Here is a 19,628-nt window from a genome sequence, read left to right on the forward strand (position 1 = left end):
ATATGTATGAATCTATTAATAGAATCGAACAACAAATGTCTCGATCTTGGCACTCCATGGAGTCCTATATTTAAAGGCGTCTGTCTGAAACTACTGCTCAGTAAAACGGCGTAGTGTGTAGAGCTGAATTCAGTACTCTTGCGCACGTGCTAAATCTTTCAAAGTAAACAGTTATACGCATGCGTTATATTTCCAAGTGTAGTTTTGAAGACTTCGTTATGGCTTCCGATGGTGATTTCGAGGTATTGTTTTTTGACATATTTTTCATTTAATTTTCAATTTAATCCTATAGTTATGCGAGAAAAATATTAACATTACTGTTTAATGCATTAGTAGTAGGCTGTAGGTTAGGCACCTAATTATTTCTAAAATTTCCATTTATATATTTATCAGAAATCCTACGAATTTCGCGAATTTTTTTCGCGAGTTTTTCATTTATGTTTATTACATAAAAGATGGAAAAATGATTTATTATAGGCTGAAGATATTAAATATAACTTAGCAATTTAGTTACTGAATTTGAGAAATAGAACAAAAATTATTATCGAATATTTTATAATACGATTTGAGGAGACCACAATATGGTTCTTGAACAAACCACTAAATAATAATATACATTTTGCATCAGTTGTCTCACTGACGGGATAGGACGGGATAAATACGTAACTAGTTAATATTACAAGTAAAAATAATTTTAAATTATTGTTAGATCATTTTTTTTATTAGAAAAGTTTCAAGCTTAAATCAATGATTTCAAAAGACACAAAATAATTTATGTTAATAAATAACACATTCATGCAGGTAGAGCACTCATAGTAGTAAGTAGAGCCTGAAAAAATGAACGGTTAGAATATAATAATTGTTATTAGTTATTACTTAGGTAATTGTAGAATAGTCGAATCGAAACATACTAACAACAGCAGATTATTTATTACTAGTTGTGCCCCGCGGTTTTACCCGCATTGTTCCGCTACTATTGGTCTTAGCGTGATGATATATAGCCTCCTCGATAAATGGGCTATCTAACACCGAAATAATTTTTTAAATGGGACCAGTAGTTCCTGAGATTAGCGCGATCAAACAAACAAACTAACTTTTCAGCATTATAATATTAGTATGGAGTACTATAGACTATAGATTTTACATGCTAACGTGACGAGCACCGATAGCTAAACAGCTTCTACGTTTCAAACGAATTTATTCATAGGTACCTCTTCAATGGTCTAAGTATAAAAATATCTAGTTAAATTCCTGGTTTGAATAGTGCTATTACCCGATGATTTTGGGTCTTAAAAATTTAATGAAAATATCGCTGATTTTTACTTCAGTTAAAAGCCTTAAATGTTTCTCTACATGACGAAATACATGAGAAATTTCATTCAAATTCCTGATTATACCGTGTGGGGGGGTAAAGTTAAGATTTTATGAAAGAAGATAAATAGTAAAGAGCTTGTGATAAAATATGTCTAGTACTTATCTACATAGTAGTTAGTTGGTCGAGTTGGTAACCAACGAACCAAATTTATGAAGGTCTTCACAAGTTTGGCAAGCATTTGAATACTTTTGTTATTTCTTAAATCAGAGCTATCGTTCTGAGCCGGGGAAACAAAGAACCTAACCTGATATCACAAAGTTTTAACAAATTCATTCCCACGAATAAGGGTGAAAAGATATTATTGTCGATAAGGTAAAGATCTACGTGACATGCCTGTTGTAGCTTATTATTCGTGTAGATATACATAATGATATTGATTAAAAGTTAAATAACTTTTTATACCGCAATTAATATTGTTATCATTGAATTTTTTATAACCAAAACAATTTTTACTAGACGATAATATTTAACACCAAACAACCATAAGTATCATGTTATTTATAGGTACGCATCAAGCGAAGGTGTTGCGTGTATTGAAAATTATATATCTTGAATAACTAAAGAAACAAATGCATACTCTAAATTGCTACTTTCAATATTTGAATTTCACGTAAAACCGCGTCACCGTGTAAATAAAGATCATATTAGATAAGCTAGTACCGCACGACGCCGGTGAAGCGCCTTTAGTTGACGCCTGCGCGTTGTATACGACCTAACCGCGCGACTGCTCGACATTTTTCGACACCGCCATTCACCATGAACACTCGTCAGCTCCGTAGAATCGCTTCAGCCACAAAACCATTACTGAAACAGCAGTCTTCATGTATCTGCTACCGTAGCTATAGCCAAGTGAGACCCGTATATGTTATAGAAAGACCTGTGAGTGTCCTACATGTTTCGTAAATGTCTTCATACAAAACTATGTCAAACCTTCATCGCAAAACCCGGCATTCAAAAATGAAACTTTTTCGTTTCAGAAATGGAGAAATTCAGCGCCGAGTTTCTACGCTGCACAATCCATCGATACAAGGTTAGTACATATTATGTAACTACACATATCAATAACTGAAACGGTAGTTTAGAAACACTCGAAGCCATTTTATTGGAAATAAATTGTCATTAATGATCCATCATCAACTTCTATTGACTCATATTATAAGTGAACGCAATATTATGTCAGCGGCGCCGGTCGTCTGTACCTACCCTATCATGTTCAGTGTTCACCCCTGACATTTAAAATGCACTCCCTATCAAATTACTATTTAACGGACACATAGATAGGTAATCAATATCTATAATCTATTATTAAAAATTACCTAATTGTGAAAATCTGTAACGATTTTTCGACATAGAAATCCAAAAATTCGAGAATCCAATTGAATTTTAAATGATAAAAATAAAAATATTTGCCCCAGTTTCACGTTCACGTAAAAATTCATCATGTCTGTGCACCATTAACAGAATAGAATCATATAAGTATGTATAATTATTATTATTTTTAATTTATATTATAAAAGTATTTGTTAAACGAACATACTTTACTTTATACACTATTCTATACATATTATATTCATGATAGAGTAAAACTCTACTCTCTCTACCTTCAATTATTTAATGTATTTACTTATGGTAGGTACTTACTATAAGCAATGTATTACATTAAATCCATGGAGGCTAACATTTTATTTTACAATTCCATGGTGCAGATACTTCTCATTCGTGCACAACTTAGACCCAGCGTGAGTAAGAGTGACGCATGCTAGAATTTAATAATTTTTTTCTAAGCTTATTTGGGCATTTTCAGCGCCAGCTTTGCTTTAATAACTATTTAGGCTTCTTACATCAGCAATGCGTAGTAGCAGTCCTTTGAAATTATGTTTACTTGTTATTTTATTTATTTGAACTTATGGTACTGCCATTTCCTAGTAAAGTGTAGTGTCAACTTGTGGTGTAATAATTTTATATGTAATTTATTTGTAGTTGTTATTACAATTGAATAGACGAGAAAACATTGTTATTATTCTGGACTTAGCGCTATTTCACAATAAATAAATACGAGTTGAACTTACACATGTTTTCGTTTTGTTACATTGGCATAGGATTTATTACATCTAGTACGCGACACACAATGCAATAAAGCAACGCTTTTTTATTTGAAATACTTACTAACAGAAAATAAATTCAAACACAATTATTATTACTTAATGTTATGAAACATACCTACGTTTTAAATATACCGGGTTGAATCTAAATTGTAAATAATTGTGCATAGGCGATTATTTTGGTAACTATTCCAAATATATAAAAAAAAACTTGAGTAAAAGGACAATAACAAGTTTTTAAAAATAAAACAAGAAATATCCAAAAAATGTTACATTAAACACTCCCATGCAGTTATATTCAAAGCAGATTCGATTCGAAGTGACCCTCGTTGTACATACAACGAGGAGCTCTATTTACAGTTTCTAAATGAACTTTCCTTAAAATTTGCGAAGTAATTAAAGCAAAAAAGAAAAACTAAAATCATATGGTATATTTTCATATCTCATAAGTCATAGTTACTAAATGTATGTTTTAAGTTAAAATTTTAAATATGTATTTCTCGTTATATTTTTAAAAAGTCATTATTGTCATTTTACTCATTGGGTAAAGTGCTTTCGATATCAGTTTAAAGTTTTTTGATAACTGCAATAGTTACGGAATTATCACCCCCTGTACCTATATTATTATTATAACTCATTTTTTATAGTTTGAGGTGCTAGAGTATAATTTTTCGATAGTGCTTGTAAGACCAAATTGTTAATTTTTATTTTTTATAGAATGTTAAAATTTATATTTTTTTATTTAGCAGTGAACAAAATTAGGTTAATTAAAGAATTTTTTTTACAAAAAGTGGAACGTCACATTACTCATTTTTTTCGAAAATATTTTGATCACGAGCCAAATGAACCAGTCAGGTGATGTTGACATCTTGCTACGTTTTAGACACACCCGCCTACGTCACATCACACATGTGCAAACCTTGTATGATAATGATTTATGATAATATGTACATCTAATTACATCGTGACGATAAATATTTCACCATAGATTGATACAGTCATAGCAGATATTTATATAAAGTACATACATATTTTTAGCACGTAGCTCGTAACATTTCTATGCAGATATATTTTTATCTCTAAACAACTATATTATCTTTAAACTATGATAGATAAATTTATGATAAGTCTATTAACAATTACAGAGTGCGGGAGGGATCACATAAAAATGCTGACGATGTTCTGTTTGACATGTTCAAAAATGAAGATTCGGGGCTCCTTCCTGTTGGAAAGTTTTTGGCCGTATGTTTCATATAATTCTTTTTACTTTGAATGTTACTCTTATGTAAGAAAGTCTAAATCTAATTTAATCTGCAACTTATTATTAGGCCCTAAGAACAACCGGAATCAGAAAGAATGACCCTCGTGTGAAAGAAGTCATGCACAATTTGTATAAGGTTCACAAAGAGTCAAACTTTGAAGGAGGATCTCCTGAAACTCTAAAACTGGACAGAAAAACCTTTAAAGAAGTAATTTCCCCGAATATAGTTTTAATAACAAGAGCATTTAGAAGCCAATTTGTGATTCCCGACTTTCAAGACTTTATCAAAGACATCGAAGAAATGTATTGGACGGCGAAAAGCATAACAGATGGAAAAGTAGCAAGTTATATTCCGCAGTTAGCTAGAATGAATCCGGATAATTGGGGCGTCAGTGTTTGCACGATCGACGGTCAGCGATTTTCAATAGGTATGATTGTTATGGGTAGCTCAGTTTTCAAACAAAAAAGATGGTATCTGAATAACCCTTTTGTTTTCCACAGGTGACGTTAATGTGCCGTTCACTCTTCAGTCTTGTAGCAAGCCGTTAACGTATGCAATGGCACTCGAGACTCTAGGATCTGACGTTGTACATCAGTACATTGGCACGGAGCCCAGTGGCAGAAACTTCAATGAACTCGTTTTGGATTATAACAGTTAGTAATATATATTATTTTATTAATGTCATGTGAACAATTTTATAAACATGAATATAAAAAGAATAGCTAACTATTTAAATATTTTATAAGCATAACCAAAATCAGCACTCAAGTAATCCCAACTGGATTTAAAATAATCTCTTGTATTTCTAGTGAAGCCACACAACCCAATGATCAACGCCGGAGCGATTTTAGTATGTTCTTTGCTGAAAACTTTGGACAAGCCGGAAATGACCTTGGCGGAGAAATTTGACTATGTTATGTCATTCTTCAGTCGCCTCGCTGGGAACGAAGTATTGGGTTTCAATAATGCTGTATTTTTGTCTGAACGCGAGGCTGCCGATCGTAACTATGCATTGGGATTTTACATGAGAGAACATAAGTGTTACCCGGAGAAAACCAATCTTCGTGAATGTATGGATTTCTATTTTCAGGTACGCAGTTCTATCGTTATTGACTGTATTGTATATTTTGTAAAGGAAATTGCGCAACATTTTCGTCAATAAATTTTCAAGTCACGCAAATGAATAACTTGATCTTAATAAGGTTTTTTTTCCAGTGCTGTTCCATGGAGGCTAATTGCGACATAATGTCCATTATGGCTGCAACATTAGCGAACGGTGGAATATGTCCGATAACTGATGAGAAAGTTTTGCGACCTGATTCCGTTCGTAACGTGCTCTCTTTAATGCACAGCTGTGGAATGTACGACTATTCCGGTCAATTTGCGTTCAAAGTCGGCTTGCCTGCTAAATCTGGAGTTTCAGGAGCAATGCTTATCGTTGTGCCCAATGTGATGGGTATTTGCACATGGTCTCCTCCACTTGATCCTTTGGGCAATAGCTGCAGAGGTCTGCAATTTTGTGAGGTACTTACGTAACGTGATGTATATTTTTTTACATTTCTATCCTTCTCTTTCTTCTGTTTCTATTCTCCTTCTGTCTGTATAATGATAAATAGACATACTCATATATCTTTTCAGGAGCTAATTAAGCGATTCAATTTCCATAAATACGACAACATTCGTTATGCAAGTCACAAGAAGGACCCACGCCGCTACAAATTTGAATCTACTGGACTGAGCATTGTTAATCTGTTATTTTCTTCAGCTAGTGGTGATTTAAGTGCATTGAGGAGGTAACTATTGCAATAAATGTATTAAGTTTATTATCAATGAAATGCAATTCTTTATATATAATTATTTATGTATTTGTCAGCAATCCTTCTGATGAATCTAATCTACCCGCGCCAGTGCCCAACCCTCCAGAAAAAGAATAAATTATTACAATAACAAGTAAAATTCCAAATGCTTGGAGCAGTTAGTCGCCACCTTGATTATTCATATCTTTCTTTTGAATACTAGCACATACTTCTGCAGCAATTATAAATATCTATTTGCTATCAAATATTTCTATGTATATCTCATTCTCGATTATATATTCGTTTCAATTTAAAATTAATCATTTTACATTATAGTTACCTACTCTTCTATCATTTTTTTTCACTGGACATACGACGTTTAGCGCAATTATTTCGCTACTGCTTTTTAAAAAGCTTTTTTTTATTAGCAGTAGGATCTTAAATTACGTAAGCCATTAATATATATGTAATCTGTGTGCAGGCACCATCTTTCTGGAATGGACATGACACTATCGGATTACGATGGCAGAACGGCGTTACATCTCGCCGCAGCGGAGGGTCACCTGAGTTGTGTCGAGTTTCTACTCGCCCAATGCAATGTACCACATGATCCCCAAGACCGCTGGGGAAGTCGTCCACTAAATGAAGCAGAGACTTTCGGACATGCTGCAGTTGTTCAATATCTCAAGGAATGGGAACGCACACATCCGCTTGGTGTAGAAACTCCACCTTCGGCATCAACGGTTGACGATATATTGGACGTGCAGCCGCAAGCTGATGACGCAGTGAAGGATCCAAGCATTCAGGATATTGTTACCAGGAATGGAGATAAAGTGAATTAAACATTTGTTAGAGTTCAATGAATTGGTGCAGTAGACTCCGGGTAAAATATGTTTCAGAACTTTGTACAATCTTACTTACTATCTACATTTCAAACAACATAGGAGGTAGGCTAAAATTACGTAATTTTCCTACTTGCAGTGGTATATAGAGCTTAAATATACTCTCAATTGGACATATTGAATATTCATAAAATCTGCACTATTAACAATTCGTAATTTACAACAAATGTTAGTAGATAGATTTTATAAAGTTTAATCATTGATAACAGTATTTTCTGGTTTATGTAGGTAGATATTTAGGTAGATATTCAAATATTGAAAGACAATCTGTAGCTTTTAGAGATGTAGGTGTTACAAAATAAACTACTCTTCATTGTGTATGAATGAAGTGATTATTTAACATAATAAACAAGTGAATAATCAAAATATAATATGTATTGTGCTTTATTGCAATTACTTAATTTTAAGGCTGTGATCAATTTTATTTAAGTGTTATTTTATTGTTAATATTATTTAGCTATTAAAAGACAAAGTTTTATTTAAGCTCAATATATAAAATTTTCTATAACTCATTTTATTATTAAATTTTTAAAATGTAAGTACATTCAATTATTCACTATTTATAAATATAACAATATGTTGTATGTGTTTGTGTATCTAGGCAAAAATTGTCCAAAAATTAAGGTCAAATCAAAGAATTAATTGTGATGATAGTTTGCCGAAGGAATTAACATTGTATTTTGCATTTAACAAATATTTTTAATCAGATATATGTTTATTGCATAATATGCTTATGAAATTTTGGTGTTTTAATAAATTTTTGATCATAATGTACTGTTATAACTATATAAAATGCTACACAGATTCTATCTCGAATATGACAATAATATTTTAAGAAGAATTGTTAGGATCCATAATATGTATGTTGTCCATGTATGTATGTCAATTAAAACTGTTAAAATAAATCGATTGAGTTTTATTTGGGGGACATTTAAAACTATTCCTATTCCCTGACAATCACCACATAGAATAAATATTTAAGTATCTATAATATTAAAATGAATCACAACAAAATATAAGTGCATAACTCGAGAACGGCTGAACTGATTACTTTAATAATATTCCTCCTTTTTTTATAACATTCCTTGAAGTATGAGGATGGTACTTATGGAGAAAACGTAAATATGTACCACGGGCAAAACCGGGATGGACCGTTAGTAGTATAATAATAATGATAGTGACTATTTTTCATTATGGCTTCAATCTCAATTACATTTAATTTTCTACTATCCAGAATCATAAAAATTCTGAGCACATATTCTTTTCAAACTAGAAATTGTTTGCCCTTTAAATATATGAATGAGGAAGAAAACAAAATTCATACTTACTACATTTATTGCTATAACTATAAACTATAAAACATTCTACTAGTTACTTATCTTTTTCACTGCTTGAACGAATTGGTGATGATACAATACCAAGTAATTTACAGTCTGCTTCTAATAGTGTAAGATCAGTGCTTGAGCCAAGGAACCTAGACGAGAGCTCAAGGTCTTTGATTTGGATCCTCACTCTAGCTCCTCTGACATACTCCTCTCCTCTAGTGGCTGGTCTGGTACAAACACAGTGGAACTTCCAACCAAAGTCAATATATAAATCGTCCTCTACTACAAGAAATATTTTACCAATCACTATTTTTCCAACTGGATCTCCAAGCTAAAAAAAAGTATAACATACAATTTACACTTGGTTTCCTTGTGTTAGGATTAGAATAACATGTCAAATATAGCTTAGTCGACAATTTCTTTGTAAGTTTTACAAAAGAAATAATAAATACTCTTATTAAATTCGTAAATGGAAAATAAAGCGGCACACTGAACTTACGTCGACTAGCTTTGAATTTCGAAGAAGAGACGCGAAGGTTGGTGTTGGGCTGTTATCCTCTTCCAGTATATGGCTCTGTTTCTCAAAAGCTTTGGCAAATCCTCCGACCTTTCCTGGTGTTGCATTTTGTTCAACATTGTCAACATTTAAGACCCTGGATGTAGTACAGAGATTATGAGAGAACAACCGTTTTGTTTGTTTCAGTTGCCTACTCAACATTACCCAACTTGTCATTGTGAAATAAATTATATATTTCCTTTCAAGTTTTTTTTTTTATTTAGTTTTTTTTATGTAGGTACGTTTAATAAATATTTTATTAAAGTTAATTTATCAGCACTCCATAACCTTAGCGCGTAACGTATCTGTCAATATCGAGGTTATTATTGTCCTTTATTGTCAATTTGGCATTGGCACTTGGCAGTTGGCACACAGATCACAAATTTTTGGTATAGATAATAGAAATATATAGATTATAGTGTAAATTTCTATGGCACAGATAACTTAATACGGGGATCTTTACGGTCGCGGTCGGTTCCATCCAAAAAAAAAAGGGTTAACTTTCTGCCGAAAAAAATAAAGGCAGCCTACTTTGCTAGTGCTTTGGAAAATGCGCCGCGCGGCGTTCGACCCACCGCTATTAAAACTTATAATAATAATTTATGACTTCCGCGAGAGGAGTACTTCAAAATATAATATATTGACTGTAATCGATTGCTATTCAAATAATACTATACAAATCTGTGTTATTTTAACAATATATGATTACCGTATGCTTTTAAAAGTTATGTAATCATCTAAAAGAATCGAAAGCAAGCACTCTACGTGGCGCACTGATAGCAAGAATAAAGATGCCAATTCAATGTGGATTTCTGCAAAGAATTACATACTAGAGGCACTGTCAGAATCTCAACAACAAAAGGTAACACACAAGAAGCAACACTGGATGACACCACAGACATGGCAATTAATAGAGGAACGACGACTACTCAAAAGCAGGGGAGCTAGTAGTTTAGAGCTCAATGCCAGAAGATCGGCAATTCAATCTTCTTGTAGAAGGGATCGCAATAGTGCTTTGACAAAGATATGTGAAGAACTTGAACAGCACTCAGATAAACTACAAACGAAAGAGCTGCACGATAAGGTGCGATACCTAACACGCCAATTTAGACCTAAGACATGGGCGATAGAAAATTCTGACGGTCAAATGGTAACGGAGATAAAAGACATAGTGAATATATGGAAACAATACTGCGTGTCCCTTTTCGCTAATCACTCCAGATTGACTAGTACAACATATGAGATAAATCTCATTGCTGACCGAGAGCCTGATATCTTACGAGACGAAGTGCGAGCAGGGATACGACATCTAAAGAACAATAAAGCCACTGGAGTAGACGAAATACCTATAGAGGTATTCAAAGCTATGGGGGAAACTGGGGTCGACCTTTTGCATAACATCTGTTGCAAAATATGGGAATCTGGAAGATGGCCAGACGACTGGTCTAAATCGATATTTAAACCCTTACATAAAAAAGGATCTACAAAGAAATGCAATAATTACAGGCTCATTTCTCTCATATCGCACGCAAGTAAGGTCTTACTCCATATTCTAAACAAAAGACTGCAGTCCTATCTTAACTGTCAAATCGCACCTGAACAAGCAGGCTTCGTGAAGGGAAAAGGTACACGTGAACAAATACTTGTACTTCGGCAAATTATCGAGAAATCGAGAGAATTTAACTCACCTCTTTTTGTTTGCTTTATAGATTTCCATAAAGCGTTTGACACAGTCAATTGGAAGTACCTTTGGCAGATTCTGTTGGAAATGGGGGTACCAAGACATCTTGTAGTTCTGGTGCAACGTCTGTATGAGGATGGCAAAGCAGTAGTAAAGGTAGATGATGTGCTCTCAGACTCTTTCAAAACTGAGCGTGGAGTTCGCCAGGGATGTTTGTTATCACCTTTGCTGTTCAATATTTATACAGAATACATAATGAGAATTGTCCTGGATAGGTGGAATGGAGGCATATCAATAGGTGGTCGTGTGATAAATAACTTAAGATACGCTGATGATACTACGATTCTTGCTCAAACAAAACAAGAACTTGAAGAACTCTTGAGTCGTCTAGAAACAACAAGCCTGCAATTCGGTTTGACACTCAACAGAAACAAGACGAAGGTCATGATAATTGATCGAACTGGACAGGAAAATGAAGGACCACTTTATGTTGCTAATTGTGAAGTGGTAAACAGCTACATATACCTCGGATCCACTATTACCAACACAGGAGGATGTGAAGAAGAAATTGGACGTAGATGCGCTATCACAAGATCTGCAGTAGAAAAACTAAATAAAATCTGGAAGGACAGGCGCAGCACCAAGAACACAAAAGTGCGCCTAATGAAATGTCTGGTATTTCCTATCTTTCTATATGGTGCGGAAACCTGGACGCTCAAAATGCAGAATCGCCGAAAAATTGATGCCCTGGAGATGTGGTGTTGGAGGCGGATGCTGAAAATACCGTGGACGTCGTTCCGAACCAACGTCTCGATACTCAAGGAACTAAACATCGAAAATAGGCTTTCGTCGATTGTGCAGATGCGAATTTTGAAGTTCTTTGGCCACATCACTAGAAATGAGGATTCCTTGGAGAGACTTGTGGTGCAGGGACAAATTGAGGGCAAAAGATCACGGGGCCGCTCACCTACACGTTGGACCGACCTTATCGGTAAAACGACCCAGTCCAGCCTGGTAGAATGTGCTCGCAATGCTACCGATCGTGAGAAATGGAGACGTATTGTTGGACAGGGAGTGAACAAAGAAGTGACCACATCTAACAGGAATAGAGCACCATCACCATAACCACGACCACTCTGTCAAGAGTGTACGGCTAAGAAGAAGAATCATCTAAAGTCTACTAACTTAAAGTCGTCCTTGTAACTTATTACAATATGCACTAAAATATTACTTTATGACTCTAGCACACATATTAGAGAATAATTTGGTAAGTAAACACGAGTAGAAATCAATAAAATACAATACTTACGGCATATTTTAACACTTCCTTGTAAGACATAAACTAAGATATTCCCAAAATTTTGTGTGAAAGGTTGGTAGTATTTGGTAGAAACAAGGGTAGAAGTCAAGTAAAGCCCTTCGATCTCTCATCATTCATAAGTCAAATGGGCCCGACGGCATCCCTGCTGTAGTTCTAAAGACCTGCGCTCCCGAGCTGGCTCCGGTCTTAACACATCTCTTTCGATACTCGTATGCCACTGGTATTGTCCCTAGATCCTGGAAGACCTCCTTGATACATCCGATCCCTAAGAAAGGCACACGCTCCGATCCATCTAACTATAGGCCAATTGCAGTTACCTCCTTATTCTCTAAAGTGATGGAGTCCATCATTAATAGTCAGCTCTTGCGATATCTTGAGGACAATCAACTGTTAAGTGACCATCAATACGGCTTTCGTCATGGTCGCTCTGCAGGTGACCTCTTAGCATTTCTGACTCACCGATGGGCAAAAACAGTGGAGAATAAGGGGGAAGCGCTGGCTGTAAGTTTAGATGTAGCGAAGGCCTTTGATCGGGTGTGGCACAGGGGGCTCCTTTCCAAACTTCCATCGTATGGACTACCGGAGAGGTTATGCAATTGGGTAGCTAGTTTTCTCCAGGCACGTAGCATCCAAGTCCTCGTCGACGGAGCATGCTCTGAATCTATGCCTATCAGCGCTGGTGTCCCACAAGGCTGTGTGTTGTCGCCTACGTTGTTCCTTCTGCATTTCAATGATATGTTGCGAATACGTAGCATTCATTGTTATGCGGATGACAGCACTTGTGACACGAACTATGCCGGCCAAGCAAAAACCTCTCTGGAACTAACAAACCTGCATCGAAACGAGCTTGTATCGAACATTGAGCATACTCTCGAGGAAATTTCTGCGTGGGGCCAATCCAACCTTGTCGACTTCAACCCAGCGAAGACACAGGTCTGCGCATTTACAACCAAGAAAAGTCCCTTTGTCGTACCACTTACCTTCCAGAACAGTCCCCTACATATCAAACCAAGCATCAGCATTCTCGGTGTCGAAATTACGTCTGACGTGCAGTTCCGTGGATTTTTGGAGGACAAAGCCAAGATTGCTTCGAAGAAGTTAGGGGTGCTCGCCAGGGCGAGACGGTACTTCACACCCGCTCACCTATTGCAACTTTATAAGGCTCAAGTCCGGCCCCATATGGAGTACTGCTCGCACCTCTGGGCCGGAGCACCCCAATACCAGCTCCTACCACTAGACCGCGTACAGCGTCGGGCAATCCGCATCATTGACGACGCCGAGATTGCCAAATCGCTTGATCCTCTGACACTGCGGAGAGACGTCTCCTCTCTCTGTGTTTTTTACAAAATTTATAATGGGGAATGTTCTGAGGAACTCTTCGACCTGATTCCAGCCGCCGATTTCCACAACCGCACAGCGCGTCACAAACTTAAATATCATCCTCACCATCTGGATGCATGGCGATCTACTACAGTGCGATTCTCCCGGAATTTTTTGCCAAGAACAACATCGTTGTGGAATGAATTACCATCTGAGGTGTTTCCAAACATCTTTGACAAGGAGACCTTCAAAAAAAGGGCATATAAATTTCTTAAAGGCCGGCAACACATTCGCGGTGCCCCTGACAGCGCGAATGCTTATGGGCGGCGGGCATCACTTTCCATCAGGTGACCCGCCTGCTCGTTTGCCCGCTTAAATATTAAAAAAAAAAAAAAAAAGTAGAAATAGACGAATCAAATACCTAGATGTCTTTGGCTTAATTACGTAAAAGTTAAACTCTGTGGGTTTAAACCAAGGTTTAAACTAATAGAGTCAATTGAAATAAGAAAGTCGCTTTGCAACCACAGTTGCACGAAGCAACATTATCGATCTTGTTTTTGCAACTGTGGTTGCACGGAACAAAGCAACGGGTCATTTTTTTTTCTCAAGCAAACGAGTACCATATTCAAGACTATATTACTTGCTCTGTGCAAACGAGCGGATATGGCATAATATGCAGAAAGAAAGCTGGAAACTTATAAGCGCTTACCGGCGCTGGATAGCGCTGGTAACCCACGCATTAAAATATATGAAGCGCTGAACGGTGCCGACAATTAGTTCCGGCTGGTCAGCGGTGGGTCAGAATATAAATTATAAAATTTTTCTTCAAAAAGTCTGCTTCAACCTGCTTCCTTTGTGTAGAACGAACCAGCGCTGTCAAGTGCCGGTAAGCGCATATAAGTTTCCAGCTTTCTTTCTGAATACGGCCTAGTACAGCAAGTGTACACACAATAGCTTACCTGTGGGGTTTGTGATTGACGACTGACGTCGTTTGTATCAAATGTCAATGTGTCAAATTGTAAACACGCACTAATAACGTCATCGCGATGGTTCACAATTTTAGATAGTATTATGATAATATTACAAAAGATTTTAATTATAGACCAAAAATGACCGAAGATCAAGATGCGAAGGACTCTCATTCGGATTCAGGCAGTAAAACATTTGTTAACAAGAATAAAGATAAAAAGGCAAAACCTCATCGACCTCTGACAAAAGTAAATTGACAATCGTACAATTCTCTTTTCCTCTTGTTGAATTGTTTCTATTATTTCTTTTTTTTTTTTGCTTCAGATAATTTTACGACGATTGCCATCGACTATGACTGAAGAAGCATTTCTCGAGCAAGTGTCGCCAATACCTGAACATGACTATTTCTACTTTTCTAAGCCAGACACCTCACTTGGTAACAATCTTTACTCGAGGGCCTATATAAACTTCGTAAATGTTGACGATATTTATCTCTTTAGAGACAAATTTGATGGCTATGTGTTTTTAGATGAAAAAGGTAAGGTGTACTAAGTGAAATGAATACACTAAAATAACCAAAACAAACTGAGCATGGCTGTTGTTCATTGGTTTAATATCTCTATGCTGTATAGGCTATTAAAATAATCCAGATACTAGCATCTGGATTATATTTCACCTGCATATTTGTATGTTATAGGTGTGGAATATGTTGGAATTGTGGAATATGCACCATTCCAAAGAATCCCTAAGAAAAAAAAGAAGAAAGATCCAAAATGTGGAACACTTGAAAGTGACCCAATTTATCAAGAATTTTTGGAAAGTCTAACCAAGGATCAGGAAACTGACAATCAACCTAAGCTTGAATATTCCTATCCTGTTAATGACAGTAAGTACATAATGTGGGATAGATATATTGACTGCTGAATTTTGCAAAACGAGTTAGTGAAACAGTCCGTCCCACCACTATACATGTTGTGGTTTCATTTTAAAATTTGTTCCGATGAAAGAGATGTCTTAGCTAGTCAGTAAAAACATTATAAAATTTGTGATTCCATTAACCATTATATAAACACAGCTTAATAAGTTAAATGTCATAGCCAGTAGATACTACACACATATTACTCAGGTCCAGATAATGAAATGCATACAAGTAAAATCACATTATATGCAACTGATAAATTCTACTCATAAACAGAAACATGTATGGTACATAATTTTATATAATGTACCAAGCTAATTTCATCCATATCCATTTATCCATTATTCACAATTTTTCTTCATTATAAAATAAGTGTGTTTTCAGGCAATGAGAAAAAAGTTCAAACTACACCATTGTTGGAATATTTGGCTGCTCGTAAACAGGATAAGCGAGGAAGAGATGAACGACGCAGACGAGAGAATGATAAGAGGAAGATGAGGATTGAAAGGAAATCTAAAGATATATCTATCAAAGTAAGTACATAGTTTATTTATTATCTCTACGTAGCAATCGGTTAAAAAAATTTACTTAGTGTCCTGTTTAGGGTGATGGGCTTGCAAATAGGCAATGTCCTATGGTTAATAATTTACAACTGCCAAAAGCAGTATTATAATGATAATATTTTTATTGATAATTGATAACTTCAAAATTGCATCATATTAAAATGTGATGTGATTTACCTCACTGCCATTATTTTCTTAATCATAATTTTGTTGCAATAGAAATACGGTGATCTTTCCGAAGATGAAGGCTATGATAAAAGTGATTTTCTTAACAATAAATATAGTAAACATTGTGCATGGTACGGAGAACAAAGAATTTATCATAAAACCAAAAGTAGGACTGTCAGTGTAAAGTCTGAAGTGAGTGATTTGAAAGTACATCATGGATCTGAAGATTTAATTAGTACAGATTCAGATTGGGACTCCCAATTTCCAGCTCTTACTATGAAAACACATAATACATTCACTCTGACTTCTGCAAAAGTTAATGATAAACAAGAAGCAATAGAAGGTAGTCAAAAATCTGGTGGTGACACTTTTCTAAAGGTTCTGAATAAAATTAATGACCTACTGTAGTTATAGTGTTTTTATATGTAGAATTGTAGTTTTCATTGTCATAATACATGTACGATTTTATATGCACATAATAATTAGACTTTTGCATTGTACATTATCGATTTGGGTTTCGATTTCTGAGTATGATTCGTTTTTCATTTAAATTCGTTAAGTTTAAATGCCTTACCAAAAAAATAAATAGTACAATCCAATTTCTTTTGTCACTATAAAAATCTTTAATAGCATATCCTCTCCTTGTATAAATATGTAATATTTTTATCAGAGTAGAAGCATCAATTTATAATTATACATATTATTAATGTTAAAGGAAGAAGATCTTATGGACAGTGATGTGAAAAAAATTAAATCGAGAGAGTGGGACAAAGAAAAACCCAATGATTTTAAAGATGACGATGGAACAATATATGAATCTCGATCTTATAAAGATCGTAAAATTGGCTCTAGCAATGTAGTTGAGAGGAAGAAAAAATATGATAATGATAAGAAAGGTAGCTACGGGAAAGATGACGATAATTTTGATGAAGTTGACTATAAAAAAGATAAAATTGACAAATTATTGGATTCACCACGTGAACAGAAGAGTAAAAAGTACAGTGATACCAGAAAAGAAAGAATCAAACTAGTAGATGGAAAATCAGAGAAACAAAATACAATAAATAAAATGATATCAGAAACCAAACCGAAATCATTGAATCATGATGACATTAAACCATTTACTCAATTGCCTCAAGTGAAAACTGATGATTTGACTAAATTCCTTGAGAGCAAAGCCAGAGGAGAAGATCTGAATGCAAAACATGCTAAAAGTTCCAATGAAGACATATCTTTCAATGAAAATAAATATGAAGAGTCTAATGACTCCAAAATAAGAAGAAACAGCTTAGAGCCTGGTGATTTCACCTCTAAAGAGAAGTCAATGTTACAAAAACAAAAATCGCTAGAAGATAGAAGCAAGTCCATTGAAAGGGAAGATTCAGAGGAGAAGGAAAAAAGTGAAAGTACAGATCGTCGTACCGAAAGAAGAATCAGAAACAAGGTATGATGATTTTCCTCCATTAGAAATAAGTTTAATAATTAGATTTCACTACATAGTATAAAACAAAGTCGCTTTCTCTGTCCCTATGTCTCTATGTAAGCTTAAATAAACGCAAAAACTACGCAACGGATTTTGATGCGGTTTTTTTTAAATAGATAGAGTGATTCAAGAGTATATAATTTATTAGGTTTTAGACAAGCGGGCGAAGGCGCGGGCGGTAAGCTAGTATTAAATATTTACGAAAATGATATTGAAATTGATAATTTTTGCTGTACAGAACAAAATTATTTTTTTCTGTCACCCATACCTATCTTTAAAATTTAAAAATTATCAGAATATGTTCAAATTATTTCATTTAAATATCATTGTAGTTATGTTAATTATTTACGTAATTAACGAAAACATTTTCCAACCAGGATCGTCCGAGCCTCGTCATATACCAGCCGGGCATGGGCAAGTTCAGCAAACAGCGCCTGGCGAAGGAGAAAGACGTGCCCACTGTGAAAGCGGTTAACGATAGTGAAAAAAAGGACACTTGAGATAAATGTCACGATACCCTAATCTTGGACAACAATCAACGGAATTACCCTGAAGCTGGCATTCAGAAAGTTTCCTTGAGGACTGTAGACGAGGAACCTTGAATTTGCCAACTGAGGGAACAGCTGCTCGTATTAACTCAAAAGTTATTTTTATTATCTTTTACACGCAATTTGAATGCCTTGGAAAATTCACGTTCATTAGAAAAATCAGTGTTAGCATTTGATGCTCCATATTTAACTTGCGATTTTTAGTTTGGTTTGTTTTATTTCATTTAAATATAATTCATTTTGCATAATGTGTCTTTTATTGAACTTTCCATATTTAAGGTTGTGAGTAACATATTAGTAATTTACTTCTATATTATAACCATTATTTTTATTTGACGTGGTCGAGGCATTCATGGCTAGAAAATGATATTCTAGTCAGATTATTATCGACTAGCTTCCGCCCGCGACTCCGTCCGCGCGGATGTCGGTCTTCGCGTGGATGGTTATTTCTCCATTTTGAGTACCTCTGTCAATAACATCTTATAAATATCTATTGGACCTAATTCCCAAATACGGCTAGGCCTATAATAATACGCAACGTGTGTTCGCGGTTCTACGGAACAACGTCTATGGATAAAACTGAAAAATTAAGATTAATTTTTTTCTAAGTATTTTTCCAGGATAAAAAGTATCCTATTTTACGCCCAGGATAATAAGGTATAATTATACCAAGTTTCATCGAAATCGAACCGCTAGTTTTCACGTGATGCCTTCACATACAGACAGACAGACAAAAATTTTTTTAATCACATATTTGGGTTTGGTATCGATCCAGTAACACCCCCTGCTATTTATTTTTTCAATATTTTCAATGTACAGAATTGACCCTTCTACAGATTTATTATATGTATAAGATGGGTTCGTTCTAACTCCAGTTAGAAATATTACGAGCGACGACAACCGTAATTAATAATCACACTCCTCACGCTTTTTAAATCTCTATAAATAAATATCTTCTAAAATTACACATTGCATTGCGCAAATGATACTGTTTGCACACGCTTAAATACTTGATTTGAGCAGAATTTCGTGTTTGAAATCACATTGTTTGAACGTGGCAGGTATAGTTCATTGAAATGTTACATTTTTTTGGCTTAACCTTGCATTTTTTAGAGGACGCAATTTTATTTTTTGGATGTGTAGGGGGGTTCAATGTGAAGCTAAAACCAAGTTTGTGGGGTCGCCACCCTTGTCCCACGGCCGCCATCTTGAAAATAGTGGTTGAAATGGTTTTTACGATATATCTCTTAAACTATTTATCTGATAAAAAAAGTTTGTTGACATTATTTGTTGCAAATTAAATTTTCTACAATTTTGATCCAGTAACTTTTTGTCGTA

At 35.1% G+C, this 19,628-nt stretch overlaps 3 protein-coding genes across 7 annotated transcripts; 2 read left to right on the plus strand and 1 right to left on the minus strand.

Moving 5' to 3' along the window:
- The first annotated feature begins 83 nt into the window (after positions 1-83).
- On the plus strand, positions 84-7,879 carry LOC123693682 (glutaminase liver isoform, mitochondrial). Of its 4 annotated transcripts, none has more exons than XM_045638887.1 (10): positions 84-242; positions 2,353-2,405; positions 3,082-3,114; positions 4,623-4,719; positions 4,806-5,166; positions 5,240-5,392; positions 5,549-5,829; positions 5,955-6,263; positions 6,378-6,532; positions 7,017-7,878. In XM_045638887.1, exons 1-10 carry the CDS (start codon positions 180-182, stop codon positions 7,375-7,377), a joined length of 1,866 nt encoding a protein of 621 aa, XP_045494843.1. In that variant the 5' UTR covers positions 84-179; the 3' UTR covers positions 7,378-7,878. The 4 variants fall into 4 exon arrangements, with proteins under 4 accessions (XP_045494843.1, XP_045494849.1, XP_045494832.1 ...); XM_045638876.1 differs by lacking the exon at positions 84-242 and adding an exon at positions 2,048-2,254 and having other exon boundaries at positions 7,017-7,879; XM_045638893.1 differs by lacking the exon at positions 3,082-3,114.
- An 875-nt stretch (positions 7,880-8,754) lies between these two features.
- Positions 8,755-9,607, minus strand: LOC123692848 (28S ribosomal protein S28, mitochondrial). Its single transcript, XM_045637646.1, has 2 exons — positions 9,262-9,607; positions 8,755-9,093 (listed from the first exon to the last, which is right to left on the minus strand). The coding sequence occupies exons 1-2, from the start codon at positions 9,493-9,495 to the stop codon at positions 8,809-8,811; spliced, it is 519 nt and encodes a 172-aa protein (XP_045493602.1). The 5' UTR covers positions 9,496-9,607; the 3' UTR covers positions 8,755-8,808.
- Positions 9,608-14,655: 5,048 nt separating this feature from the next.
- On the plus strand, positions 14,656-18,538 carry LOC123694292 (regulator of nonsense transcripts 3B). 2 transcript variants are annotated; one of them, XM_045639695.1, is made up of 7 exons: positions 14,656-14,857; positions 14,934-15,147; positions 15,307-15,495; positions 15,913-16,061; positions 16,311-16,637; positions 16,975-17,703; positions 18,120-18,538. In XM_045639695.1, the coding sequence occupies exons 1-7, from the start codon at positions 14,750-14,752 to the stop codon at positions 18,240-18,242; spliced, it is 1,839 nt and encodes a 612-aa protein (XP_045495651.1). In that variant the 5' UTR covers positions 14,656-14,749; the 3' UTR covers positions 18,243-18,538. The 2 variants fall into 2 exon arrangements, with proteins under 2 accessions (XP_045495651.1, XP_045495643.1); XM_045639687.1 differs by lacking the exon at positions 16,311-16,637.
- The last annotated feature ends 1,090 nt before the right edge of the window (positions 18,539-19,628 follow it).

This window comes from Colias croceus, chromosome 1 (genome assembly GCF_905220415.1).
Source record: "Colias croceus chromosome 1, ilColCroc2.1".
In the NCBI taxonomy this organism is placed as follows: Eukaryota; Metazoa; Arthropoda; class Insecta; order Lepidoptera; family Pieridae; genus Colias; species Colias croceus.